This window comes from Lepidochelys kempii, chromosome 4, assembly GCF_965140285.1.
Source record: "Lepidochelys kempii isolate rLepKem1 chromosome 4, rLepKem1.hap1, whole genome shotgun sequence".
In the NCBI taxonomy this organism is placed as follows: domain Eukaryota; kingdom Metazoa; phylum Chordata; order Testudines; family Cheloniidae; genus Lepidochelys; species Lepidochelys kempii.
The window spans coordinates 94076365-94095363 of NC_136383.1; the positions used below are offsets into that span (position 1 = coordinate 94076365).

The following is an 18999-nucleotide window of genomic DNA, read 5'->3' on the forward strand; positions in this document are numbered from 1 at the left end:
CTGGAGCAGTGGTTCTCCACTGTGGTCCACTGCTTCTTTAGGAAAAGCCCCTGGCAGGCTGGGCCAGTTTGTTTACCTGCTGTGTCTGCAGGTTCAACCAATCGCAGCTCCCACTGGCTGCAGTTCGCCACTCCAGGCCAATGGGGGCTGCGGGAAGGGCGGCCAGCACATCCCTCGGCCCGCACTACTTCCCGCAGCCCCCATTGGCTTGGAGTGGCGAACTGCGGCCAGTGGGAGCTGCGATCGGCTGAACCTGCAGATGTGGCAGGTAAACTAACCAGCCCGGTGCACCAGGGGCTTTCCCTGAACACGCAGTGGCCCACAGTTGAGAACCACTGAACTAGAGTAAATGATGGATTCTCTGTAACTTGAAGTCTTTAAATCAAGATTTGAGGACTTCACTAACTCAGCCACAGGTTCTGGGCCTACTACAGGAGTGTGTATGGGGGTCAGGTTATATGGCCTGAGATATGCAGGAGGTCAGACTAGATTATTATGATGATCCCTTCTGGCCTGAAAGTCAATGAGTTATTGTCTTCAATTCCCAAACCACTCTTTTTAAAAAAGTAATAGGTCATCTCACTAAGTCTCAGACATGGTCATCATTTTGTTTTAAAATAGGAAAATGAATCCTTCTAAACCACTATTGACTGAGACGTTGCCTCTGAAGTCACTTTTGATAATGCTGCCAGGCAGGCAGTCATGTGAGATTTCTTCAGAGTTAGTAATTTTTTAAATCTCCTTAAGTTTTTAAAGTAATACACACTAGCACACATGAGAGCTGGCAGGTAAGAAATTATTTCTATGGTGATACCAAAAGTGAGCTCAAATTGTATTTATTTCTGTCACTTCAAATTAATGTTAGTTCACCTTGAGAAACTACGCATCTAAGTTTGAGGCTCTAGAGTTTACCATTCGTTATTTCAATTTAGTACTTCTAACAAAAAAAAATAGAGATTTACTTTAATCAATATTATAAATCTTTTTTTCCCCAGAATGTCAAACTTTGAGCAATCTGAATCAGACTTTTACCAGTCTAACTATGCCACTGATATTCAAGATCAAGGTTATAGCAATTCAGGGGCCCATGAAAATCTTTACGGAAGCCAAAAGTAAGTACTCCATGTAAGAAGAAAATATTGATTTATTTTAAAAAAGGGGGTTTTCATTTAGCAACAAAGTACAATGTCTAATTGCCAGAAATGATGTCAAAATGTTCAATGGCATTTAAGGTCTCATGTGACTAGCCAAATGGATGCAGTAGCAATAGAAAGACGGAGAACATTTCCCTCCTCCTCCCCACCCCCGCTCCTCCTGCACAGGTGGGACTATTTAGTCTTTCCTAGAGAGAGAGGCTCTGATAAAAGGAAAACTCTGGGAGGTTCCCATCACCAAGTTTTCCAAAAATGATGCTGTCATAGCAGATGGGATTTTTGCCCATGTCCCCCCTTAATCAGAGAGTTTGTAGAGGCAAGGTGATCCACTAAAAGCCAGGTTAATCACTCTCCCCCATTCCCTTTGGGCTCCCTGACAGCACAACTCCTTTGGATTCCCCTAGCCGCCACTGTTTATGGGACACACCCCACAAGCCCTTTCCCTGCTGCCTTCAGCCAATCATTTTCCCATCTCCATATCCCCAACACTATTGCAGCTAAATGGAATGATGCCAGGGAAACAATTAAGTCCCCCAGTCTGCACAAGTGATCCAAGGATCAGGCCCCCTCTACCTTGATTTGAGGACTTCAATATCTCAGACATAGGTGAGAGGTTTATTGAAGGAGTGGGTGGGTAAGATTCTGTGACCTGCATTGTGCGGGAGGTCAGACTAGATGATCATAATGGTCCCTTCTGACCTTAATATCTATGTTGAAATTCACAGGGAATAAGAATGGTTTGTGGGTTAAGACTGGGGATCAGGGAATCTGTGATCAACTCCCAACTCTGCCACTTACCTCCTGGGTGACCTTGAGCTAATCACTTTATTCTCTCTGTACCTCATGCCACATGAGCAACATGGCTTTTCCCCACCTTTTGTCTATCTTCACTATCTAGAGCGTAAGGTCTCTGGGGACACTATATATATATATGTGCAGTGCTATATATAAGCCCAATGAGGGCTTAGTTTTAGCTGGGGCCTCTAGGCATTACAGGAATACAAGTACACTACATAATAATAATTAGGAAATAATTAGGCTTCATGTTATTAATACTGATTTTTAATCACACATTGCTAGAACTTTTTACAGGTGTTTAAGAAAAACATACATTCAGATATAATTATATATATTCCATTAAAATAGATAAATTGAAGGTGTCATTGAGGCTATAAAGTTTAAAAAAAAAATCAGGTTGACCTTGCAACCTTAAATGCCCTAGTGTGTGCCTGTATTATGATCATTTGTAATCATGAAATTAAAGATAATTTTATCCGGGGACCCCTTCCTTATTCAGTGTGCAGGGTACAATGAAAGAGGAAGGAGTGCAGTGTATTTAGGTAGGGAGGGAGCTGGTAGTCTGATCACAAAGGAAATACACCAGTGGACAGCTTTGGGTTATTGTGAGGTTGATTGTCACAAGTTGCCTGTTTGACTGACTAGTACTTACCCAGATGTCTAATTGTACTTATTGTTGTAGGTGCCAGGCACAGGATTCACCTCAACCTGGTGCTTTTGTCCCTCTAGAAACGCTTTCGTCTTCTCAAAGTTACATAGGCCAGATTTTGCACCCAACATACAATCCAGAGTTTTTATCTGACTCTAGTTATGCTGACAGTTTTGATGAAGAACCTCCTTTGCTAGAAGGTAAAGAATTAAAATATTAACTTTGTGTGGCTACATATATATATATCATTCTCTTTGTTAACTCATGAAAGTCACTAGAGAAATATTAATATCCAGCAGAGCCACCGCCCCCAATAGTTAGACTTGATATTAGCCTGTACCTCTCCATCACTTCAACCAAGATCCCTGAATCCTGTAGGATGGACATCTGCCAGAAGTTGGATCCTGCAGTTCTTGCACACTCCAAATACCGATTAGTGGGGATTTCAGGATCAGGTTTAGAGAAGAAAAAAGGGAGAGTGTGTCCAAGGTCTTGCATTGCATCCATGCAGGCAGATCTTTGTACCAGGGCCCAGATCCAAGCCACATATTAATAGGTATTAGGTATTGTCCTAAACTGGAAGTAATATTAAATCCCCTAGCCTCTTCAAAATAAATACAAACAACCAAACCTCACCTCATTTACATTTGTATTAGCATACCTTGTCTCAAAACCAGACTTTTTACAAATTCACTTGGTAAGCTTTTGTATAAGAACTGTAACTTTTGGCTAGTTGACAACACACAATCAAAATCCTTACTTGTGCATTTTAAGAAATAATAATCAATCCTAGACTGTCAAATCAGAAAAATTTACTGTTGATTTGTTACCTTGTATTTCTAACATAGACACATGTTTATGATTGGAAGGGCAGTGCCACAATTTGCATAGAAAACAAAAGTATTAATCCATTTTTATGGCCCATAGATCATATCCTTTACTACCATTAGGTGACAGCATAACAATAAATTTTGTATTCAGGCTTCATAGCAATTTTCCCCCTCTGTATTTATATCCCACAATAAGACATCATGTGAGGGTACTTATAATTAATAAACATGTATTATAATATAGTTTGCATACCTAGTAATAAATTTACTAGTTAAAAAGACTTAAGGCTGCTTATTTCAGTGGAAAACTGGAGAAAGTTTGTGCACCCTGCATACCTTCAGCTAGTTGACCATTAGACTGTAAAAGAGGTGCTGTTTATTATAAACAAGGTATGTTCAAGTCTTAATACTTTTAGCTAATGAACAGGTGAAGATTTCTTTCTATTTACAGAAATATTGCTGCTTTATAACTAACAAATAGATAAGGGTAAAACTGGACTTGTTTGTCACTGATTCAACATAATGAAGCAAAGTAAATTCTAGGCACATTCAGCCTGATCCTGCACCATTGAGGTTAATGGGATTTTTACCATTGACTTCCATAAGAGCCAGATTGTTGTGCCTATTGTAAATAGAATGTAGAAGTCCCAAACCAGCAAGCACCACACGCAGTTAACAAGGCTGTTTTGATCCACAAAGTTCCAGAGGTGTTCAGATCTGGGGTGTGGGTCAGGCCCATTTCCAGTTAAAATTTATATTTACAGTAGCATAATTAGAAAGAGCATAGACGGTATATCTGGTCTCAGTGTTCTCTCCCAAAAAAAATGGGCTGGCAGAGTGCAAGACTTGGACATCTGCTTTTTGAATTGGGTGTTGGTCCCACAAATGCTGGCTATCCAATTCCAATATTGTCCTAACCCGCACTGGAGCATTACAGGAAAAAAGTTATTCCTGAGAGTTTGAATATTTCTGCAGAGATTAAGGATGAAATCCTGGCCCCACTGAAGTCAATGACAAAACTCCCATCGATTTCAACGGGGAAGGATTTCATCCAATATTGAGTAATCCACAGGAATAATTGTGTAAGTGCAAAAAGCCCATAAAACCATACATAAGTTATTTTTACTTTTCCTCCAAGGGAAGTGTGTCATGTTTTTAAATGCCTCTAGCAATACAGCATTAAGACACTTCTCTTGTCAGATTTCCACAATTAAAGCATGTATCTCTGATGTCCTTGATGTTCTAAAAAGCCTTGAATTCTGCAGTTACTGCTGATCAGCATATTATTTGAGGTCTCCATTAATAAGATTTTAGAAACATATATATTGTAAAAATAGGAAAACCAAACATTATGTGGACAGTGTTGTCAGTATTTTTATTCTATCACATAAGATTCAATTTAATAAATTAATTATCCCAGCTTGAAGTCAGAATTCAGTCCTAAAGACACTGTATGAGAAGCTGGAATCAGAATACATTCTACTGCACTCTTATTTCCTTGTGGGGGAAAAAAAAAGCGGCTCATTTTGTTACTTTGGACTTGTGGTATCTAGTGGATTTGTATATAAAGGCTTCTAAAAATCATGGATAATTATGGAACTTTCCTTTTGCAGAACTTGGGATTAATTTTGATCACATATGGCAGAAAACATTAACAGTTCTAAACCCAATAAAACCAGTGGATGGCAGCATTATGAATGAGACAGACCTGACTGGGCCCATGGTTTTCTGTTTGGCCCTTGGAGCGACACTGCTACTGGTACAGTAAGGCAGAAGTCATGAGATTGTAAAGTTCATAACTGTAAAATAACAACTATGTGCAGTTTTGGAAGATGCTGAGCAGGTACAAAATGAAAAAGTTATGACGAGATAACTGGCTCTGTGGATGAAGGGAAAGCAGTGGACATGTTGTTCCTTGACTTTAGCAAAGCTTTTGACACGGTCTCCCACACTATTCTTGCCAGCAAGTTAAAGAAGTATGGGCTGGATGAATGGACTATAAGGTGGATAGAAAGCTGGCTCGATTGTCGGGCTCAACGGGTTGTGATCAATGGCTCCATGTCTAGTTGGCAGCCGGTATCAAGTGGAGTGCCCCAAGGGTCAGTCCTGGGGCCGGTTTTGTTCAATATCTTCATAAATGATCTGGAGGATGGTGTGGATTGCACCCTCAGCAAGTTTGCAGGTGACGCTAAACTGGGAGGAGAGGTAAATACGCTGGAGGGTAGGGATAGGATACAGAGGGACCTAGACAAATTGGAGGATTGGGCCGAAAGAAATCTGATGAGGTTCAACAAGGACAAGTGCAGAGTCCTGCACTTAGGACAGAAGAATCCCATGCACTGCTACAGACTAGGGACTGAATGGCTAGGCAGCAGTTCTGCAGAAAAGGACCTTGGGGTTACAGTGGACGAGAAGCTGGATATGAGTCAACAGTGTGCCCTTGTTGCCAAGAAGGCCAATGGCATTTTGGGATGTATAAGTAGGGGCATTGCCAGCAGATCGAGGGACGTGATCGTTCGACACTGGTGAGGCCTCATCTGGAGTACTGTGTCCAGTTTTGGGCCCCACACTACAAGAAGGATGTGGAAAAATTGGAAAGAGTCCAGCGGAGGGCAACAAAAATGATTAGGGGACTGGAACACATGACTTATGAGGAGAGGCTGAGGGAACTGGGGTTGTTTAGTCTTCAGAAGAGAAGAATGAGGGTGGATTTGATAGCTGCTTTCAACTACCGGAAAGGGGGTTCCAAAGAGGATGGCTCTAGACTGTTCTCAGTGGTAGCAGATGACAGAACAAGGAGTAATGGTCTCAAGTTGCAGTGGGGGAGATTTAGGTTGGATATTAGGAAAAACTATTTCACTAGGAGGGTGGTGAAGCACTGGAATGCGTTACCTAGGGAGGTGGTGGAATCTCCTTCCTTAGAAGTTTTTAAGGTCAGGCTTGACAAAGCCCTGGCTGGGATGATTTAATTGGGGATTAGTCGTGCCTTGAGCACGGGGTTGGACTAGATGGACTCCTGAGGTCCCTTCCAACCCTGATATTCTATGATTCTATGAAATGTTTCTTCAGCGTCTATTGAGAGTGGATATAAGAACATATTTTTGCTGTACAGCTTGTATATACAGTATTTAAATGAAATGTTTCTTCAGCGTCTATTGAGAGTGGATATAAGAACATATTTTTGCTGTACAGCTTGTATATACAGTATTTAAATATAAAATTACACTTTGATGTAACACAGGTAAAATGCTTTCAATAAAAGTATAAGAGCAGGGCACATTTTCTGGAGGCTTGATATATGCCTATATATATATAGAGAGAGAGATTTTATACAATGTATGTGTCAAGGAGACTCCGCTCACTCACAAGGAATCCACCACATGGAGCAGTTTGCAGGGTCAAGACGTAAGTTGCAATACTGCCAACTCTAGCAATTTTAACGTGACACTAGCGATATTGGAGTTTTTTACCTGTCTCATGAAAACATGATGAAAGGTGCCAAGTCACGAATTCCCCCTTATTCAAAATGGCACCATCTTCTATTACTGTCAAAGGGGCTGAAAAAAGCAAGATGGCCACCATTTCCCTACAGTCTGTCTGCATGTGGAAGTGAGACTTCTCTCAACAAGGTTTGCTGCCACCTCCCCCTGTTTCCAGTGAGATTGAAGCCATCCGCACAGGCAAAATAGCTGCCACTTTGTGGTTCGAGAAGCTAAACAAGACACAGGGACTGTGAGGAGCAGCAGAGACACTGTGAAAGTTGGATGGGGAGAGTGAGGAGAGGCAGAGCACTGCGGAAAACAGGAAGAAGGTTTAGGAGTTGCAAAGGAATAGGGTAAAGAGGGGTTTGGGGGGAAGAGGGAGGCTGGGGGAGGTGCAGAGGACAGTGATAGAGTGGAAGATTGAGGGGATAGAATGGTAGCTCCCCCAGCCTCAGGGCAGGGTAAGAGGAGTAAGAGGAGTCCCCTCTGAGCAGCCAGGGGAAGTCAGCATTGCCAACTCATGTAGATTGTTCGCGAATCACAGGATTTTGGAGGGATGATGTGAGAAGCTCCTCTGATCCCGTGATTTTCAGAGCTGGGCAGAGTTGTGTGTAAAAGCCTTGGAGCTAAGGACACAGACTTGTCCTGCCACTGAGTCCTGCCTTCCTGTGTGAGCTTATAGCAAAGAAAGGGTCCTGTGGCAGAAGGAGGCAGGGGAAGGGTGAAGTCAGAGAAAGGGTGCTGCTGGGTCCCAGGTAGAGAAGTCAGGGGGCAGCAAGAGGCAGCAATAGGAAACAGATGGCAGTTCCCTTATCTTAGGGGTGAGGAGAGGATAAGTGAAGTCTATATCTGAGCAGCCAGGGAGGCATGCAATTTTGTGTGCATTAAAGGTTGGCTTTTCAGCCTGCAGTTATCACACACACATTGGCAGAGGAATAGAGGAGAGTTAAAGTCAAAAGACAGCTGAAAAATGTGATTTGATAATGGTTATTTTACAATTTCATGCTTTTTTTGGGCCAGTCTCATGATTTTTGAGAATCTGACTCATGATTTTCGATCTGTGGGGTTTGGGCCACACTGAAATTGGAATGAGACTAGGAAGATATTCCAGCATGACACACACCCTCAGTTTTGTTGCTATTGCAAAATGGACCTGTGTCACTATTATTGTGGGGAAGGAAAGAATTCTTGAAAATCTCTCCTTGTGCAGCTAGCAGTCAGTCAATATGAAAATGTAAACAATCTTCAAAATATCTTAGTTTTCAAAATTCGCCATACTTGTCAATTAATGTTGGTAGTACTTTTTTTCAGATGTCCTTGCAAGCGTAAAAAATGGGCTGTATTTAAACTTCTTCCCTTCTTTCTTATTTCCCGTCCCCCATCTCCTGCCTTACCCCTCTCTACTAACTAGCTGTTTGATAGCAGGAAAGCTGAACAAGAAGTTACCAAAAAGACTCCTAATTCAACCATTGATCAAAGACAATGGGGATCCCCTTTGCTACTAAAGCATTGCACTGGTTGTTGGCAACTGTTTATCAGAAAGGGAGTGAAAACGCGTGGCAATTTTGAGGAATGGAGTGCTTCCCTAGCAATGGGGCACTCTAATTCAGGGGGTGGCAGGGAGGCTCTAATTCTCTATTTCCTCTGTGATAAACTGCTGAATCAGAACACTCTTACAGATCCTAGGAATATTTGTGGAGTGCCTTGAACATGCAAACTTCAATATAAATAGCGAGTATTGTTATTTATATCAATGAAAAAGCTGAAGGGAAGGAGGCAGAAGAGTGAGGAGGGAAAGTAAGGAAACAACAGGAAAAGAGAGTGGAGGCCAGGTAGAAGAAGGCCATAGGAGAAATGCTATTAAATCCTATGATTACACCCAGAAAACTGGTAGGAAATGCCAGAAAAAAGGAGAGGAGGAAAGAAAATATTCGTTATTTTGTTGTTTTTTTCAGTTATTGCATCCCCACCTTTTTTTATAGCAAATGTTACTAAAATACTATATTCTAAAACATCATTAGAAATGTAGGCACTGAGACTGCTCATCCTGAGGTGTAGAAATACGAGGCCTGATTCACCCGTTACCCCAGTTTTAGGCCAGTGTGACTCAGAGGTGAAAGTAAGCTGGTACGCCCTGGTACGGCATACCGGTGCGCCGTACCGGGACAGGCTTTCCCAGATGGCAATTTAAAGCTCTGGGGTAGCGGCGGCGGGGCTCCGGCGGGGATTTAAAGGGCCGGGGCGGTAGCGGCGGCTGGAGCCCCGGGGCACTTTAAATCCCTGATGGAGCCCAGCCGACCCTACCCCAGGGCTTGGGCAACTGGGCTCAGGCGGGGATTTAAAGGGCTCGGGGCTCCAACAGCCGCTACCACAGCAGAGCCCCAGGGCCTTTAGAATCATAGAATTCTAATTCTTTAAAGCTCTGCCAGAGCCCTGGGGTAGTGGCAGCTGGGATCCCCCAGGGCTCCTCAGTGATTTAAAGGGGCCAGGGTTCTGCTGCGGTAGCAGCAGCTGGAGCCCTGGGCCCTTTAAATTGCCCCTGACCCTGGGGCTCCCAGCTGGAGCCCCAGGCCCTTTAAATCAAGATTTAAAGGGCCCAGGGATTTAAAGCCCTGCCTCTTCTGGTTGAGGCCACGCCCCCTGCTCAGGACTCTGGTGTACCGGTAAGTCCTTTAACTTACTTTCACCCCTGCTGTGACTCCAATGAATGAATGAAACTGTAATAATGCAATAGTGAATCAGGACCAATGGGCAGATTGAGGCACGAACCATCCTTTTGTTCTGTGTAAAGTGTGTAGGACAATGGGGCCCTAGTCAATGACTAGGGCTCCTAGGAATTACAGTCATGCTAATGATAAGGTTCAGTAAACAAAAAATGGTTCAAACCCATATGGCTGTGCCAGACTATTGTCAAAACTTCTGACCTGTAGGAATGCAGGATTTCATATGCCATCTAACAATTTCAAGTTGTTTGGTTTTATCTCTGATATATTTGAATGCTGAACTGGCTTTTCAGCCTTGCAAGCTGTGGTATACCTCTAAATGAAATAATTCTCTTATAATAGGAATAGTAACATAATTTAACTGAAGGCTTGTTCCAGAAAATAATTTATAAATTACATTTTGTTTTAAGCTTATTGCTATGCAAAAGTTCTTCAAATAGTAGCCTTTCTTTTGAAGATTAGTAAAAAAAGGAAGGACACTAGTAAGGATTGTGAGAGTGGGAGTAATGCCTGATTCTCCTGTCCTGCAGGCAACTCCATTACAGTTAGAGGTGACAGACAGCAGAATCAGACCCAGAGGCCTTGGGTCTCCACTGCTCTGCACCGTGCATACTCACATTCATGGAGAGTGGGTATAAAATGCCACCAAATCAAACTTCTGCATTCACTTGCACAAGTGGTAGCATTTTATACTCACTTTACACAGGTCTGAGAACACAAGATGAAAGGCAGTGGAGAATCCAGGCCCAAGATTTTTATTTTATTTTAATTTTGTTCCTTCCACAAGACTGAGTGCACTAAATTTAACACATCCTAGTTCAAATTCTGCCAAACTAGTAGGGCCTGATTCTGATCTCATGTACTTTGGGACTATCCCCATTGAAGTCAGGGGAGCTACACTGGTGCAAAAATGGTGTGAGAAGAAAATCAGGGCCATCACCTTCAGTTATGTCCTCTTTTTTTCGCTCCTTTCTACTGCACCAGACATAAATTCTCTGTAAATCAAACAGTGCTTGAAGTGGAATTTTCATTTAGCTGCTAACCTCCCTTCTTTTGTCTCTGTCATAGTAATTTGTTAACTTAGATTAAGCTTCTAAGTAGGGCTGTGTCAATTAATTAAATACTCTGAAACAATATAAAATATTAGTTGATGATTGTTGTTGCATCTGTCTGCAATACAGCATGTATCAGTTGATCTCTAAAAACTATTGCCCAAACCAATTGGAAATGTTAAACCTATTAAAAACCTGCAATGACTCCAATGGTAGTTGTTAGTAATCTGATGTAACAATTAGGGTTTTAAAAATATGCATATATTTTAGGTTAATATGAAAGGGCTATAACAGAAGCTTGAGAAGAGGTAAGGTGCCCTAACCAATATCAGCATGGTCTATATCAGGATGGAGAAAGATACAGTATTCTACACTGGAGCCAGAGGTGTAATTTCCAGCTGGTGTAGACGTAACTGCGCTAGTTCTGATCAAGCTATCGCACTAAAAATAACAGTGTAGCCGCGGTGGTGAGTTGGGTTAGTTCTTGGATAGACTCATACTTCAGAAGGCTAGCTGCCTGTGACACTGCAGCTACACTTCTACTTTTAGCACACTAGCTTGATGCGAGCTAATCTGGGTATGTCTAATTGAACTGGAAACTATACCTTCCATCTCCCATGTAGATATACTGTCAGTAATGAGATATAGAGCTTTTTACTTCTTGGTCACTGTTTCAAATCTGGCACAGATCAGTGGTGCCTGCAGCTTGTTGCTACCTAATCTAAAGACTGTTGATTGGACTATTGGAAATGATGGTGGTGAGGTCAGTGCAATTTCTATTCTAACCTAATCCATATAGGTACTTATACCATGCTCATCACCGTAGTATCTGAGCACATTCCCAGAATGTGTTAAGCAAAATGACTAACATCTCTCATGTTTGTTCTTTCATCGTCTCTCCAGGGGGAGAATTGTGTGTTCAGTAGAATATCTTATTTGGGATTTTTTTACGATCTATACAAATGTATTTTATTATATATATATATATATATATATATATATATATATATATATATATATATATATATATATATATATATATATATATATATATATATATATAGTATACTCATGTTGGAGTATGTTTATATTTAGAAAGCAAGGTCAAAGAAATGTGCCTTTCACTTGGAGTGGAAGGTGATGTGGTTTGTGATGGCCCTTAGTTCCTTGAGGAGTTAGTTCTACAATCTTGAGCCAGCCTCTGAGAAAGTTCTGCCTCCTGCGTAGACAAGCTTTATCCTTATGGTAAGAAGTTCCATTGTGCCAGAGGCGCAAAGTTGATGACCTTGGGCTACAACCCAGAACTCTAATTCCTAAAAAAACAGGTGTCAAAATCTCAATACTACCCCAACGGTCAGCATTCAGTCCACTTGTTAGCAGCCTGAGAGGTCAAACATTTCATGTGGCATGAGTACTGAGCTACTCTCTCACAGCTAGAGGTGATTCATCAAAATTAGAATTGGAACGTCATGAGTAAATTTGTCCTGTGGCGGCTGCCTGTATTGTACTTGCTTTGTGGATAAATGAGAAGATATGTCTCCAGAGCTGTCAGGCCAGGTACCTTTCACAAGCATTACATTCACTAAAAAGAAATTCTGAAAAAGAGCTGGAGAATCACTCTCTAAATGGAGCAAAAAAAGATTTGCTGATGGTTACTGGAAAGATTAATGTGGCAGAGAACATATACCATGAAGAAGCGGAGTCACAATACTTTGTGCTATACATGCTAGGGTTGGGTTCAGAAGCAAACAGTGACTTTCCTATTGTAGCCAAGGGAAGGAAGGGATAAATTCACCCTGAAATTCAACATACATCCCCCAAAGGTTCACAAACTTATCAAGCCTGGTCAGAGTTTAGGGTTTGTAGGGGAAAGAGACTCCAAGTCTTGCCAAGTATGGTGTTTCTTTATGAAAGATTCAAACTGCTGTAATGAAAGGGTACATGATGTCCCCAATGCACAAAGGAAAACAGAAGTGTTGCTATCTACTAAACAGATTGTGTCCTTGGTAATTTTTAAGAAAACAATGATACATAATTACAAAAAAGTAGTACGGCATCCCCACTAACCAATCTAGTATGAAATGTCTGAAGTGACGGGCCTCCCACCACTTTTCTTGGGAGGCCCACAGCCTCACATCTCCTAATCCGACAGATTTTCCTGATATTTAACCAAAAGTTTAATTTAGTTGTTTTTATCTTCGGACTCCTAACACCTTCCTGAGTCTCCCTAACCATTTCCTGTCCTTCATTGGAGCCTGATTAGTACAAGGAAATGGAGAATTGAGTTCTGTATTTCTATCCATTCAATGCAAATTAAAATATAAACTATTAATGAAAGATTTATCTTAGGATATTTTGATTTGAGGGAGAAAAAATCCCAAAATACTGGCCTTGATTCTGATCACACATAAAATGGCATAACTGAAGTAAGTGTAAAATATGTATAAGCAGAAAGAGGATCACACCTCATGCTTTCATTCTGTTTCCTCCCAGTGTTTCATGATTTATGGTACATGTGTGCTGTTTTGTACTTACTCATATTTATTTCAGGCAGGAAAAGTTCACTTTGGCTATGTATATGGCATCAGTGCTGTTGGGTGCCTAGGAATACATGCTTTACTGAACCTGATGAGCATAGCAGGTGTCTCGTATGGCTGTGTTGCCAGTGTACTGGGCTACTGCCTGCTACCCATGGTGGTCCTGTCCAGCTGTGCAGTCTTCTTCTCACTACAGTAAGTATCAGAGTATTATGGCAGAACCCATAAGGATTACTATAATTTAGACTAGCGTTATACAAAGGTTTTTAATGCTAAGACTAGAGGATACTTTATATCGCTAAAAATTGGAAGGAAAATATCAGTACATGAAGGAACGAAAAACAATGTTAGTATTTTCAGGTGGAAATGGACAAATTGTGTGTGTGAGAGAGAGAGGGTGTGTGTGTACTTTTAGTTCTAGAATGGTTCAGAGATCTGTCCCACTTTATATGAGCCCCAAAGTTTGGTGAATTTGGATAAATTAGTTCCAGTTTGGAATTATCTTTATTTAAAATAAATTTGTGCTCAAAACCGAGGCTGGCTTTGATTTGACAGATCTCCTTTACTCTGTTTTTTGTTTGGTAAAACCACACCACTACTGGTTCAAATCCAGGTTTCAACTTTTTTGTACTAACCCTCCGTGTTTGGGTAAATGGTTTTAGTACTGGCCCATCTCTAATTTCAACTGCCTTCAGCAACATAAATCTACTATCCTCTGTGACACTGGCAGTCCAGGTGCCAACTCTTGCCAAGGCTATAGGCCTCAGCCAAGCACTGACAAATTCATTGCTGGAAACTAGCCTGTTTCACCTATGTGTTAGAATGGTTAAGATGGATATTGGCCTTATAACAATGTGTTTAGAATTTATTAAGTTGCTGCATACATTAACCTCGCTTATAACTTCTTCATCACCTGCTATAAGGTAATATTTAAGTTTTTGCTTTGTAACTGTAAAAAATGTTTGCTCTTAAACTGTGAACCCAGTCAGGAGGGAGTGTCTCCTGCCTATCAAAACTAAATGGGCCATCAAAATACAAAAACTTTGTTAATTGCCCTTTTGCACCCATGCAAAGACTATATGCAAAAGGGCTCATCCCATCAGCTTGAATTCTGGAAGAAGGAAATAAAAATAACTGATAAAGAAAAATTTTAATCTTTTTTTCTGTTTCAACTCTCACAAGGCGGGAGCTACAAAACTGAAGCAGAAATCCCTGGGGTCAGTCTGTGTTAGCCCTAAAAGACATTCCGAGCTGACAGATTACTGTAACTCTCTCACCTTTTAAAACCATAAGACTAACTCATTTGTGTATTTATGCTTGCCTGCTTTAACCTTGTAATGATCCTCATTTCTTTTCTTAGTTAATAAATCCTTTGATAGTTTACTATAGGATTGGCAACAAACATTGTCTTTGGTGTGAGATCTAAGGTACAACCTGACCTGGGGTGAGTGACTAGTCATTTGGGACTGGGAATAATCTGAATATTTTGTGATCTTTGGTGTAGAGCAACCATCTATCACTAAGTCCATCTTTCCTGGGTGGCAAGATAGATTGGAGTGCCCAAGGGGACTGTCTCTGACTCCATGGTAAGATTGTTATACTGCTTTAGGAGTTCACACTTGTTACTGGGTTCGTGAAATCTAATTATAGATTATACAACCAGTTTGGGGTCTCTGCCCTGTGTTTTAACAGTCTGCCCTGAGGTCAGTAGTGTTGTATCTCTGTCGATCGCAGGATATTAGAAAGACAAGGTGGGTGAGGTAATATCTTTTATTGGACTAACTTCTGTTGGGGAGACAGATAAGCTTTCGAGTTTACACAGAGCTCTTCTTCAGGTCTGGGAAAAGTACTTACAGTGCCACAGTATGATCCCCAGACCTGAAGAAGAGCTCTGTGTAAGATCGAAAGCTTATCTGTCTCCCCAACAGAAGTTAGTCCAATAAAAGATATTACCTCACACATATTGCCCTGAAGTGCGCACTCATGGTTGTGAACCACTCCAGACAGCATCACATCCTCTCATTGCCATCCCTTGTCATGACCCAGCTCTGTTGTTACACCTATGAGAAATCAGCAAACCCTTAACGATTAACCTAAGGTGCAATAGAGCAGGTGACTGAGGGGTAGTTGAGGCAACTCAGCAAAAAAGTACTATAATTAAAAAACTAATTGCAAGGTTTAAAAAAATAGTATGACTATACATATATTGGACTGCCTGTTGGACTGTAAGCTCTTTGAGACAGGGTCTGTATCTGCCTCTGTACAGTGCCAAGAACAAGGAGGTCAGGGCCCTGACCGGAACCTCTGGGCACCACAGCAAAATAGATAATAAATAGTATCTCCCCACTTATTAAACTTAAAGCCGATCTATTTTATTTCTATTTTGTTTTTAACACCAAAAAATATGGAATGTGCCTTGCATAGTTAGAAGACTGTAGCTAGAAAATGTAAATCTGCTCTCAGTTACTTTATTTAGAAAAGCACCAATTAAGTCTAAATATTGTTTTTCAGCAAATGTTTTTGTTGGCATAAGCATTTTTAGCACACTGACAGTGTCCTTGCCTCACATTTCCATGGATCTGTTATGGTCTATCCTGGCCATAATCCATGTATTCAAGAGTTTCTATGTTCTCCCTGACATGATGGATAGTCAGGGAACCCTCTGTTGTCTCAACAATATATATATATATTTACTTGATTAACCTGTTTAATTATCTGGATTTATAAAAGGTGCACATATGTATTTACAGTACAGATGGGGCTAACTCCAAAGCAGCTGTTACAGTTGATCAGGGTGCTGGTGTCTGCTTCAGAAAATCCCCAAGCACATACAGTACCTTTGTAATACGCTGTAAACCTACTAAAAGTCTATCTTTAGAAATCCAAAAATATTTACAGTGGTAGCTCTTAAAACTTGCCAATTTTATCAGAAATAGATAAGATTACATCAGTATCTGCAATGTTCCCTTGTGCGTCCTTACTTACAATAGGAAATGCCTTCAATACTACAAATACTGAGATCATCTAATTGCAAGCTATTAAAGGCAACTGACAGTTTTCAAGGAAGCGTTTATTTGTTTTTTAAATACAGCTGATCAAAATCATCAGAGAAAACATTATAATATGTTTTGTGATTTTTTTTTTCTTCTTTGGTCAAAGTTTGAAATTTTGATTAAGCATTTTGTCAATTTCTAATTTTAAATTTTGTGAATAGCTTTAGTTTGGTCTCTCTTTCACAGAAAATTTACCTAAGATAAGTTACAGAGAGAATTCTGTAATTGGAACTGAGCTCATTCTCTTAGCAAAGATAGCTGTTAGGTCATAAACATGAAAATTGTCATTTTTTCATATTTTTGATGCAAAATTAGCAATTTCATTTTATCTTTGAATGAAATAAAATTTGGGATAAGGAGGGTGCAAAATGGCACAAAAGAAATGGCCAAAATTTTCATGGAAATATTTGTGAAACAAAATTCAGTTTTTCACAGGGCTACTCATGTCAATCTAAGATGGCAATGTGCCTAATCACAAGCTGATTACATTTTCTAGGGGTAATAGTGTCTGATAAGAATAGATTTAAATAAGCAGTTTGCTGATCTCCCTTCCTCATCCCCACCCCGAAAACCCTTCTTTAGACAAAATCCTTGAACAGAGTGAATATCCCATTTATTTGGGCTGTGTGCTAAGGTAAGTGAGCATGAGGCTGAAGAATGGAATCCTCGGGCCCAGTCTGCAGCAACTGGTGCACAGATGTGGGCCCATCTACAGGGTATGTGAAGACGTGGTCAGCAATTATTCTCCAACTTTGTGCTCTGGTCAGTAGCTCCATGCTGTGTGCAGATTCCAAGCACCTATCCTGGTACTAACCACAAATCCCCTTCCATGTTCCTGTGCAAATTGCTACCTCCGAGTTTGGCTCCATGGCACACAAATGCAGCCTACCTGAATAGGCTCTGTTGTCCAGTCCTTCAATGCATCATAAGCACAGCATTTTCCTTGCATTTTGAGACTTTTGTGCTCCTGGAAGGTGCCTGAGGATTTGACCTTCATAGACACCACTGGCACCAGGGCCATACTGGTGCTAAACCATTTATTCCAGCAGAAATGTGCTGTTAGACTGAGAACTGAATCTTTAAGTGCAGCTAAGCAGCTCTTGGCTGACTGGGGGAAAAGGTGACTTTATGCCATCTTTCCATCACTATCAATCCTGGAGCCAGCCTGGAGTGGCCAATTTGGCCCCCAGTGCAAAGCAGAGCAGCCACAGTTCTACTCTAAATTGCACCAATTTCTCAACGCCCCCCAAAGTGCTATTATGCTAGATGGGAATTGCTACTGCACAGCGTGCACCTGCTACATCCTTTCCTTCTCCTGACATGCTTCTAGTATGTGCTCTATGCCAGTGGGGCAGAGAAGGAATTATGTAAGAGCCAGTGTGAGTGATCACAAGTGTGTGATACAAGACATTGTCTTTTCTCAAGCTCATATTCCCTACCACACATGGCCTCTAGGCCATGAGGCTGCCTTGGTAAAAAGTGCAAATCCATATAGCTCCATTTAAATAATGACATATTGTGCATGTTGCTTTTAGCTGCTGGGGACTTCTGTTCACTTTGAAATTTAAAAGCTCAGAGCCCAGTTTTGCTTACAGACCTGGACAAAGTAGTTGGAAGCTTGCTAGTCTTCCAAGTAATACCATTGACAGAGCTGTTGTTGCCATCTGAAATGGATCAATGCCATTTTGCTTGATGTTTTATTGTTTTAATTCACTGCTCAACCTTGACTTTCATTACATAAGTCATTCCTTGTTTGTACCAGTGACTACTGCCGTATTAACAAGATCTTAGACATGAACTAGACTCTGATAAGATTTCATTCTGCACATGTTAACCAGTGGATTCCCCTTGTTTTATTTTTGCTTCATAGGGGGATACTTGGAACTTCCTTAGCTCTGATTATTATTGGATGGTGCAGTCTGTCAGCTTCCAAAATTTTTATCTCTGCATTAGCCATGGAAGGCCAGCAGCTTCTCGTGGCTTATCCCTGTGCTCTACTTTATGGACTCTTTGCACTTCTGACTGTTTTCTGAAATGTACTTTGTGGCAGCCTGATTATACTCTATCTGTGTGGGTGTTTTTACTTTTAGTCCTCCTAGATTCACATTAAACTCCATTAACAAAAAATAGATTGTGATTTACCTTTTATTTTCTTAATGGATGATGGATAAAGAAATAGAAACAGGGTGATAACTTTAATAATGACATTCTAAAAGTCTCAAATCTTAAACATTTTGCTCCGATACTAATAAAAATAAGGTATTTTAGGGAGGAAATCTGCAAAATAAAATGTCATTTTAAAAAATGATTGTGTACTTGCAGGTTTCAGAGTAACAGCCGTGTTAGTCTGTATTCGCAAAAAGAAAAGGAGTACTTGTGGCACCTTAGAGACTAACCAATTTATTTGAGCATGAGCTTTCGTGAGCTACAGCAAGTGAACTGTAGCTCACGAAAGCTCATGCTCAAATAAATTGGTTAGTCTCTAAGGTGCCACAAGTACTCCTTTTCTTTTTGTGTACTTGCAGTGTTTCGATGGGGATAACATGTATTGTGGAAGGGGTAAGTGAAAAGCAATAACAATGCAGTATTTTATAGGCATAGTAACTCAAGTGAAAAGTTTAAAGTCATTGTTTTAATGTAAGTAATGTTCAATTTGGCATTTTACATGAACATTAAAAAAAAGTCTTTCCTTTTTCTTAAGAGGTTGAACAGCCTTTGTTT

At 40.7% G+C, this 18999-nt stretch overlaps 1 protein-coding gene across 1 annotated transcript; it reads left to right on the forward strand.

Annotated features, from left to right (window-relative positions):
- Positions 1-996: 996 nt before the first annotated feature.
- Positions 997-18311, forward strand: YIPF7 (Yip1 domain family member 7). The gene is made up of 5 exons (XM_073340107.1): positions 997-1112; positions 2635-2801; positions 5045-5190; positions 13239-13420; positions 18149-18311. Exons 1-5 carry the CDS (start codon positions 997-999, stop codon positions 18309-18311), a joined length of 774 nt encoding a protein of 257 aa, XP_073196208.1.
- Positions 18312-18999: the final 688 nt, after the last annotated feature.

Bases quoted from the DNA above. Each gene is read 5' to 3' on its own strand.
- YIPF7 (XM_073340107.1), top strand. From the start codon at position 997: ATGTCAAACTTTGAGCAATCTGAATCAGACTTTTACCAGTCTAACTAT. The intron at 2,802-5,044 runs GTAAAGAATTAA...TTCCTTTTGCAG, and splicing joins AGAACCTCCTTTGCTAGAAG to AACTTGGGATTAATTTTGAT. The intron at 5,191-13,238 runs GTACAGTAAGGC...TATTTATTTCAG, and splicing joins TTGGAGCGACACTGCTACTG to GCAGGAAAAGTTCACTTTGG.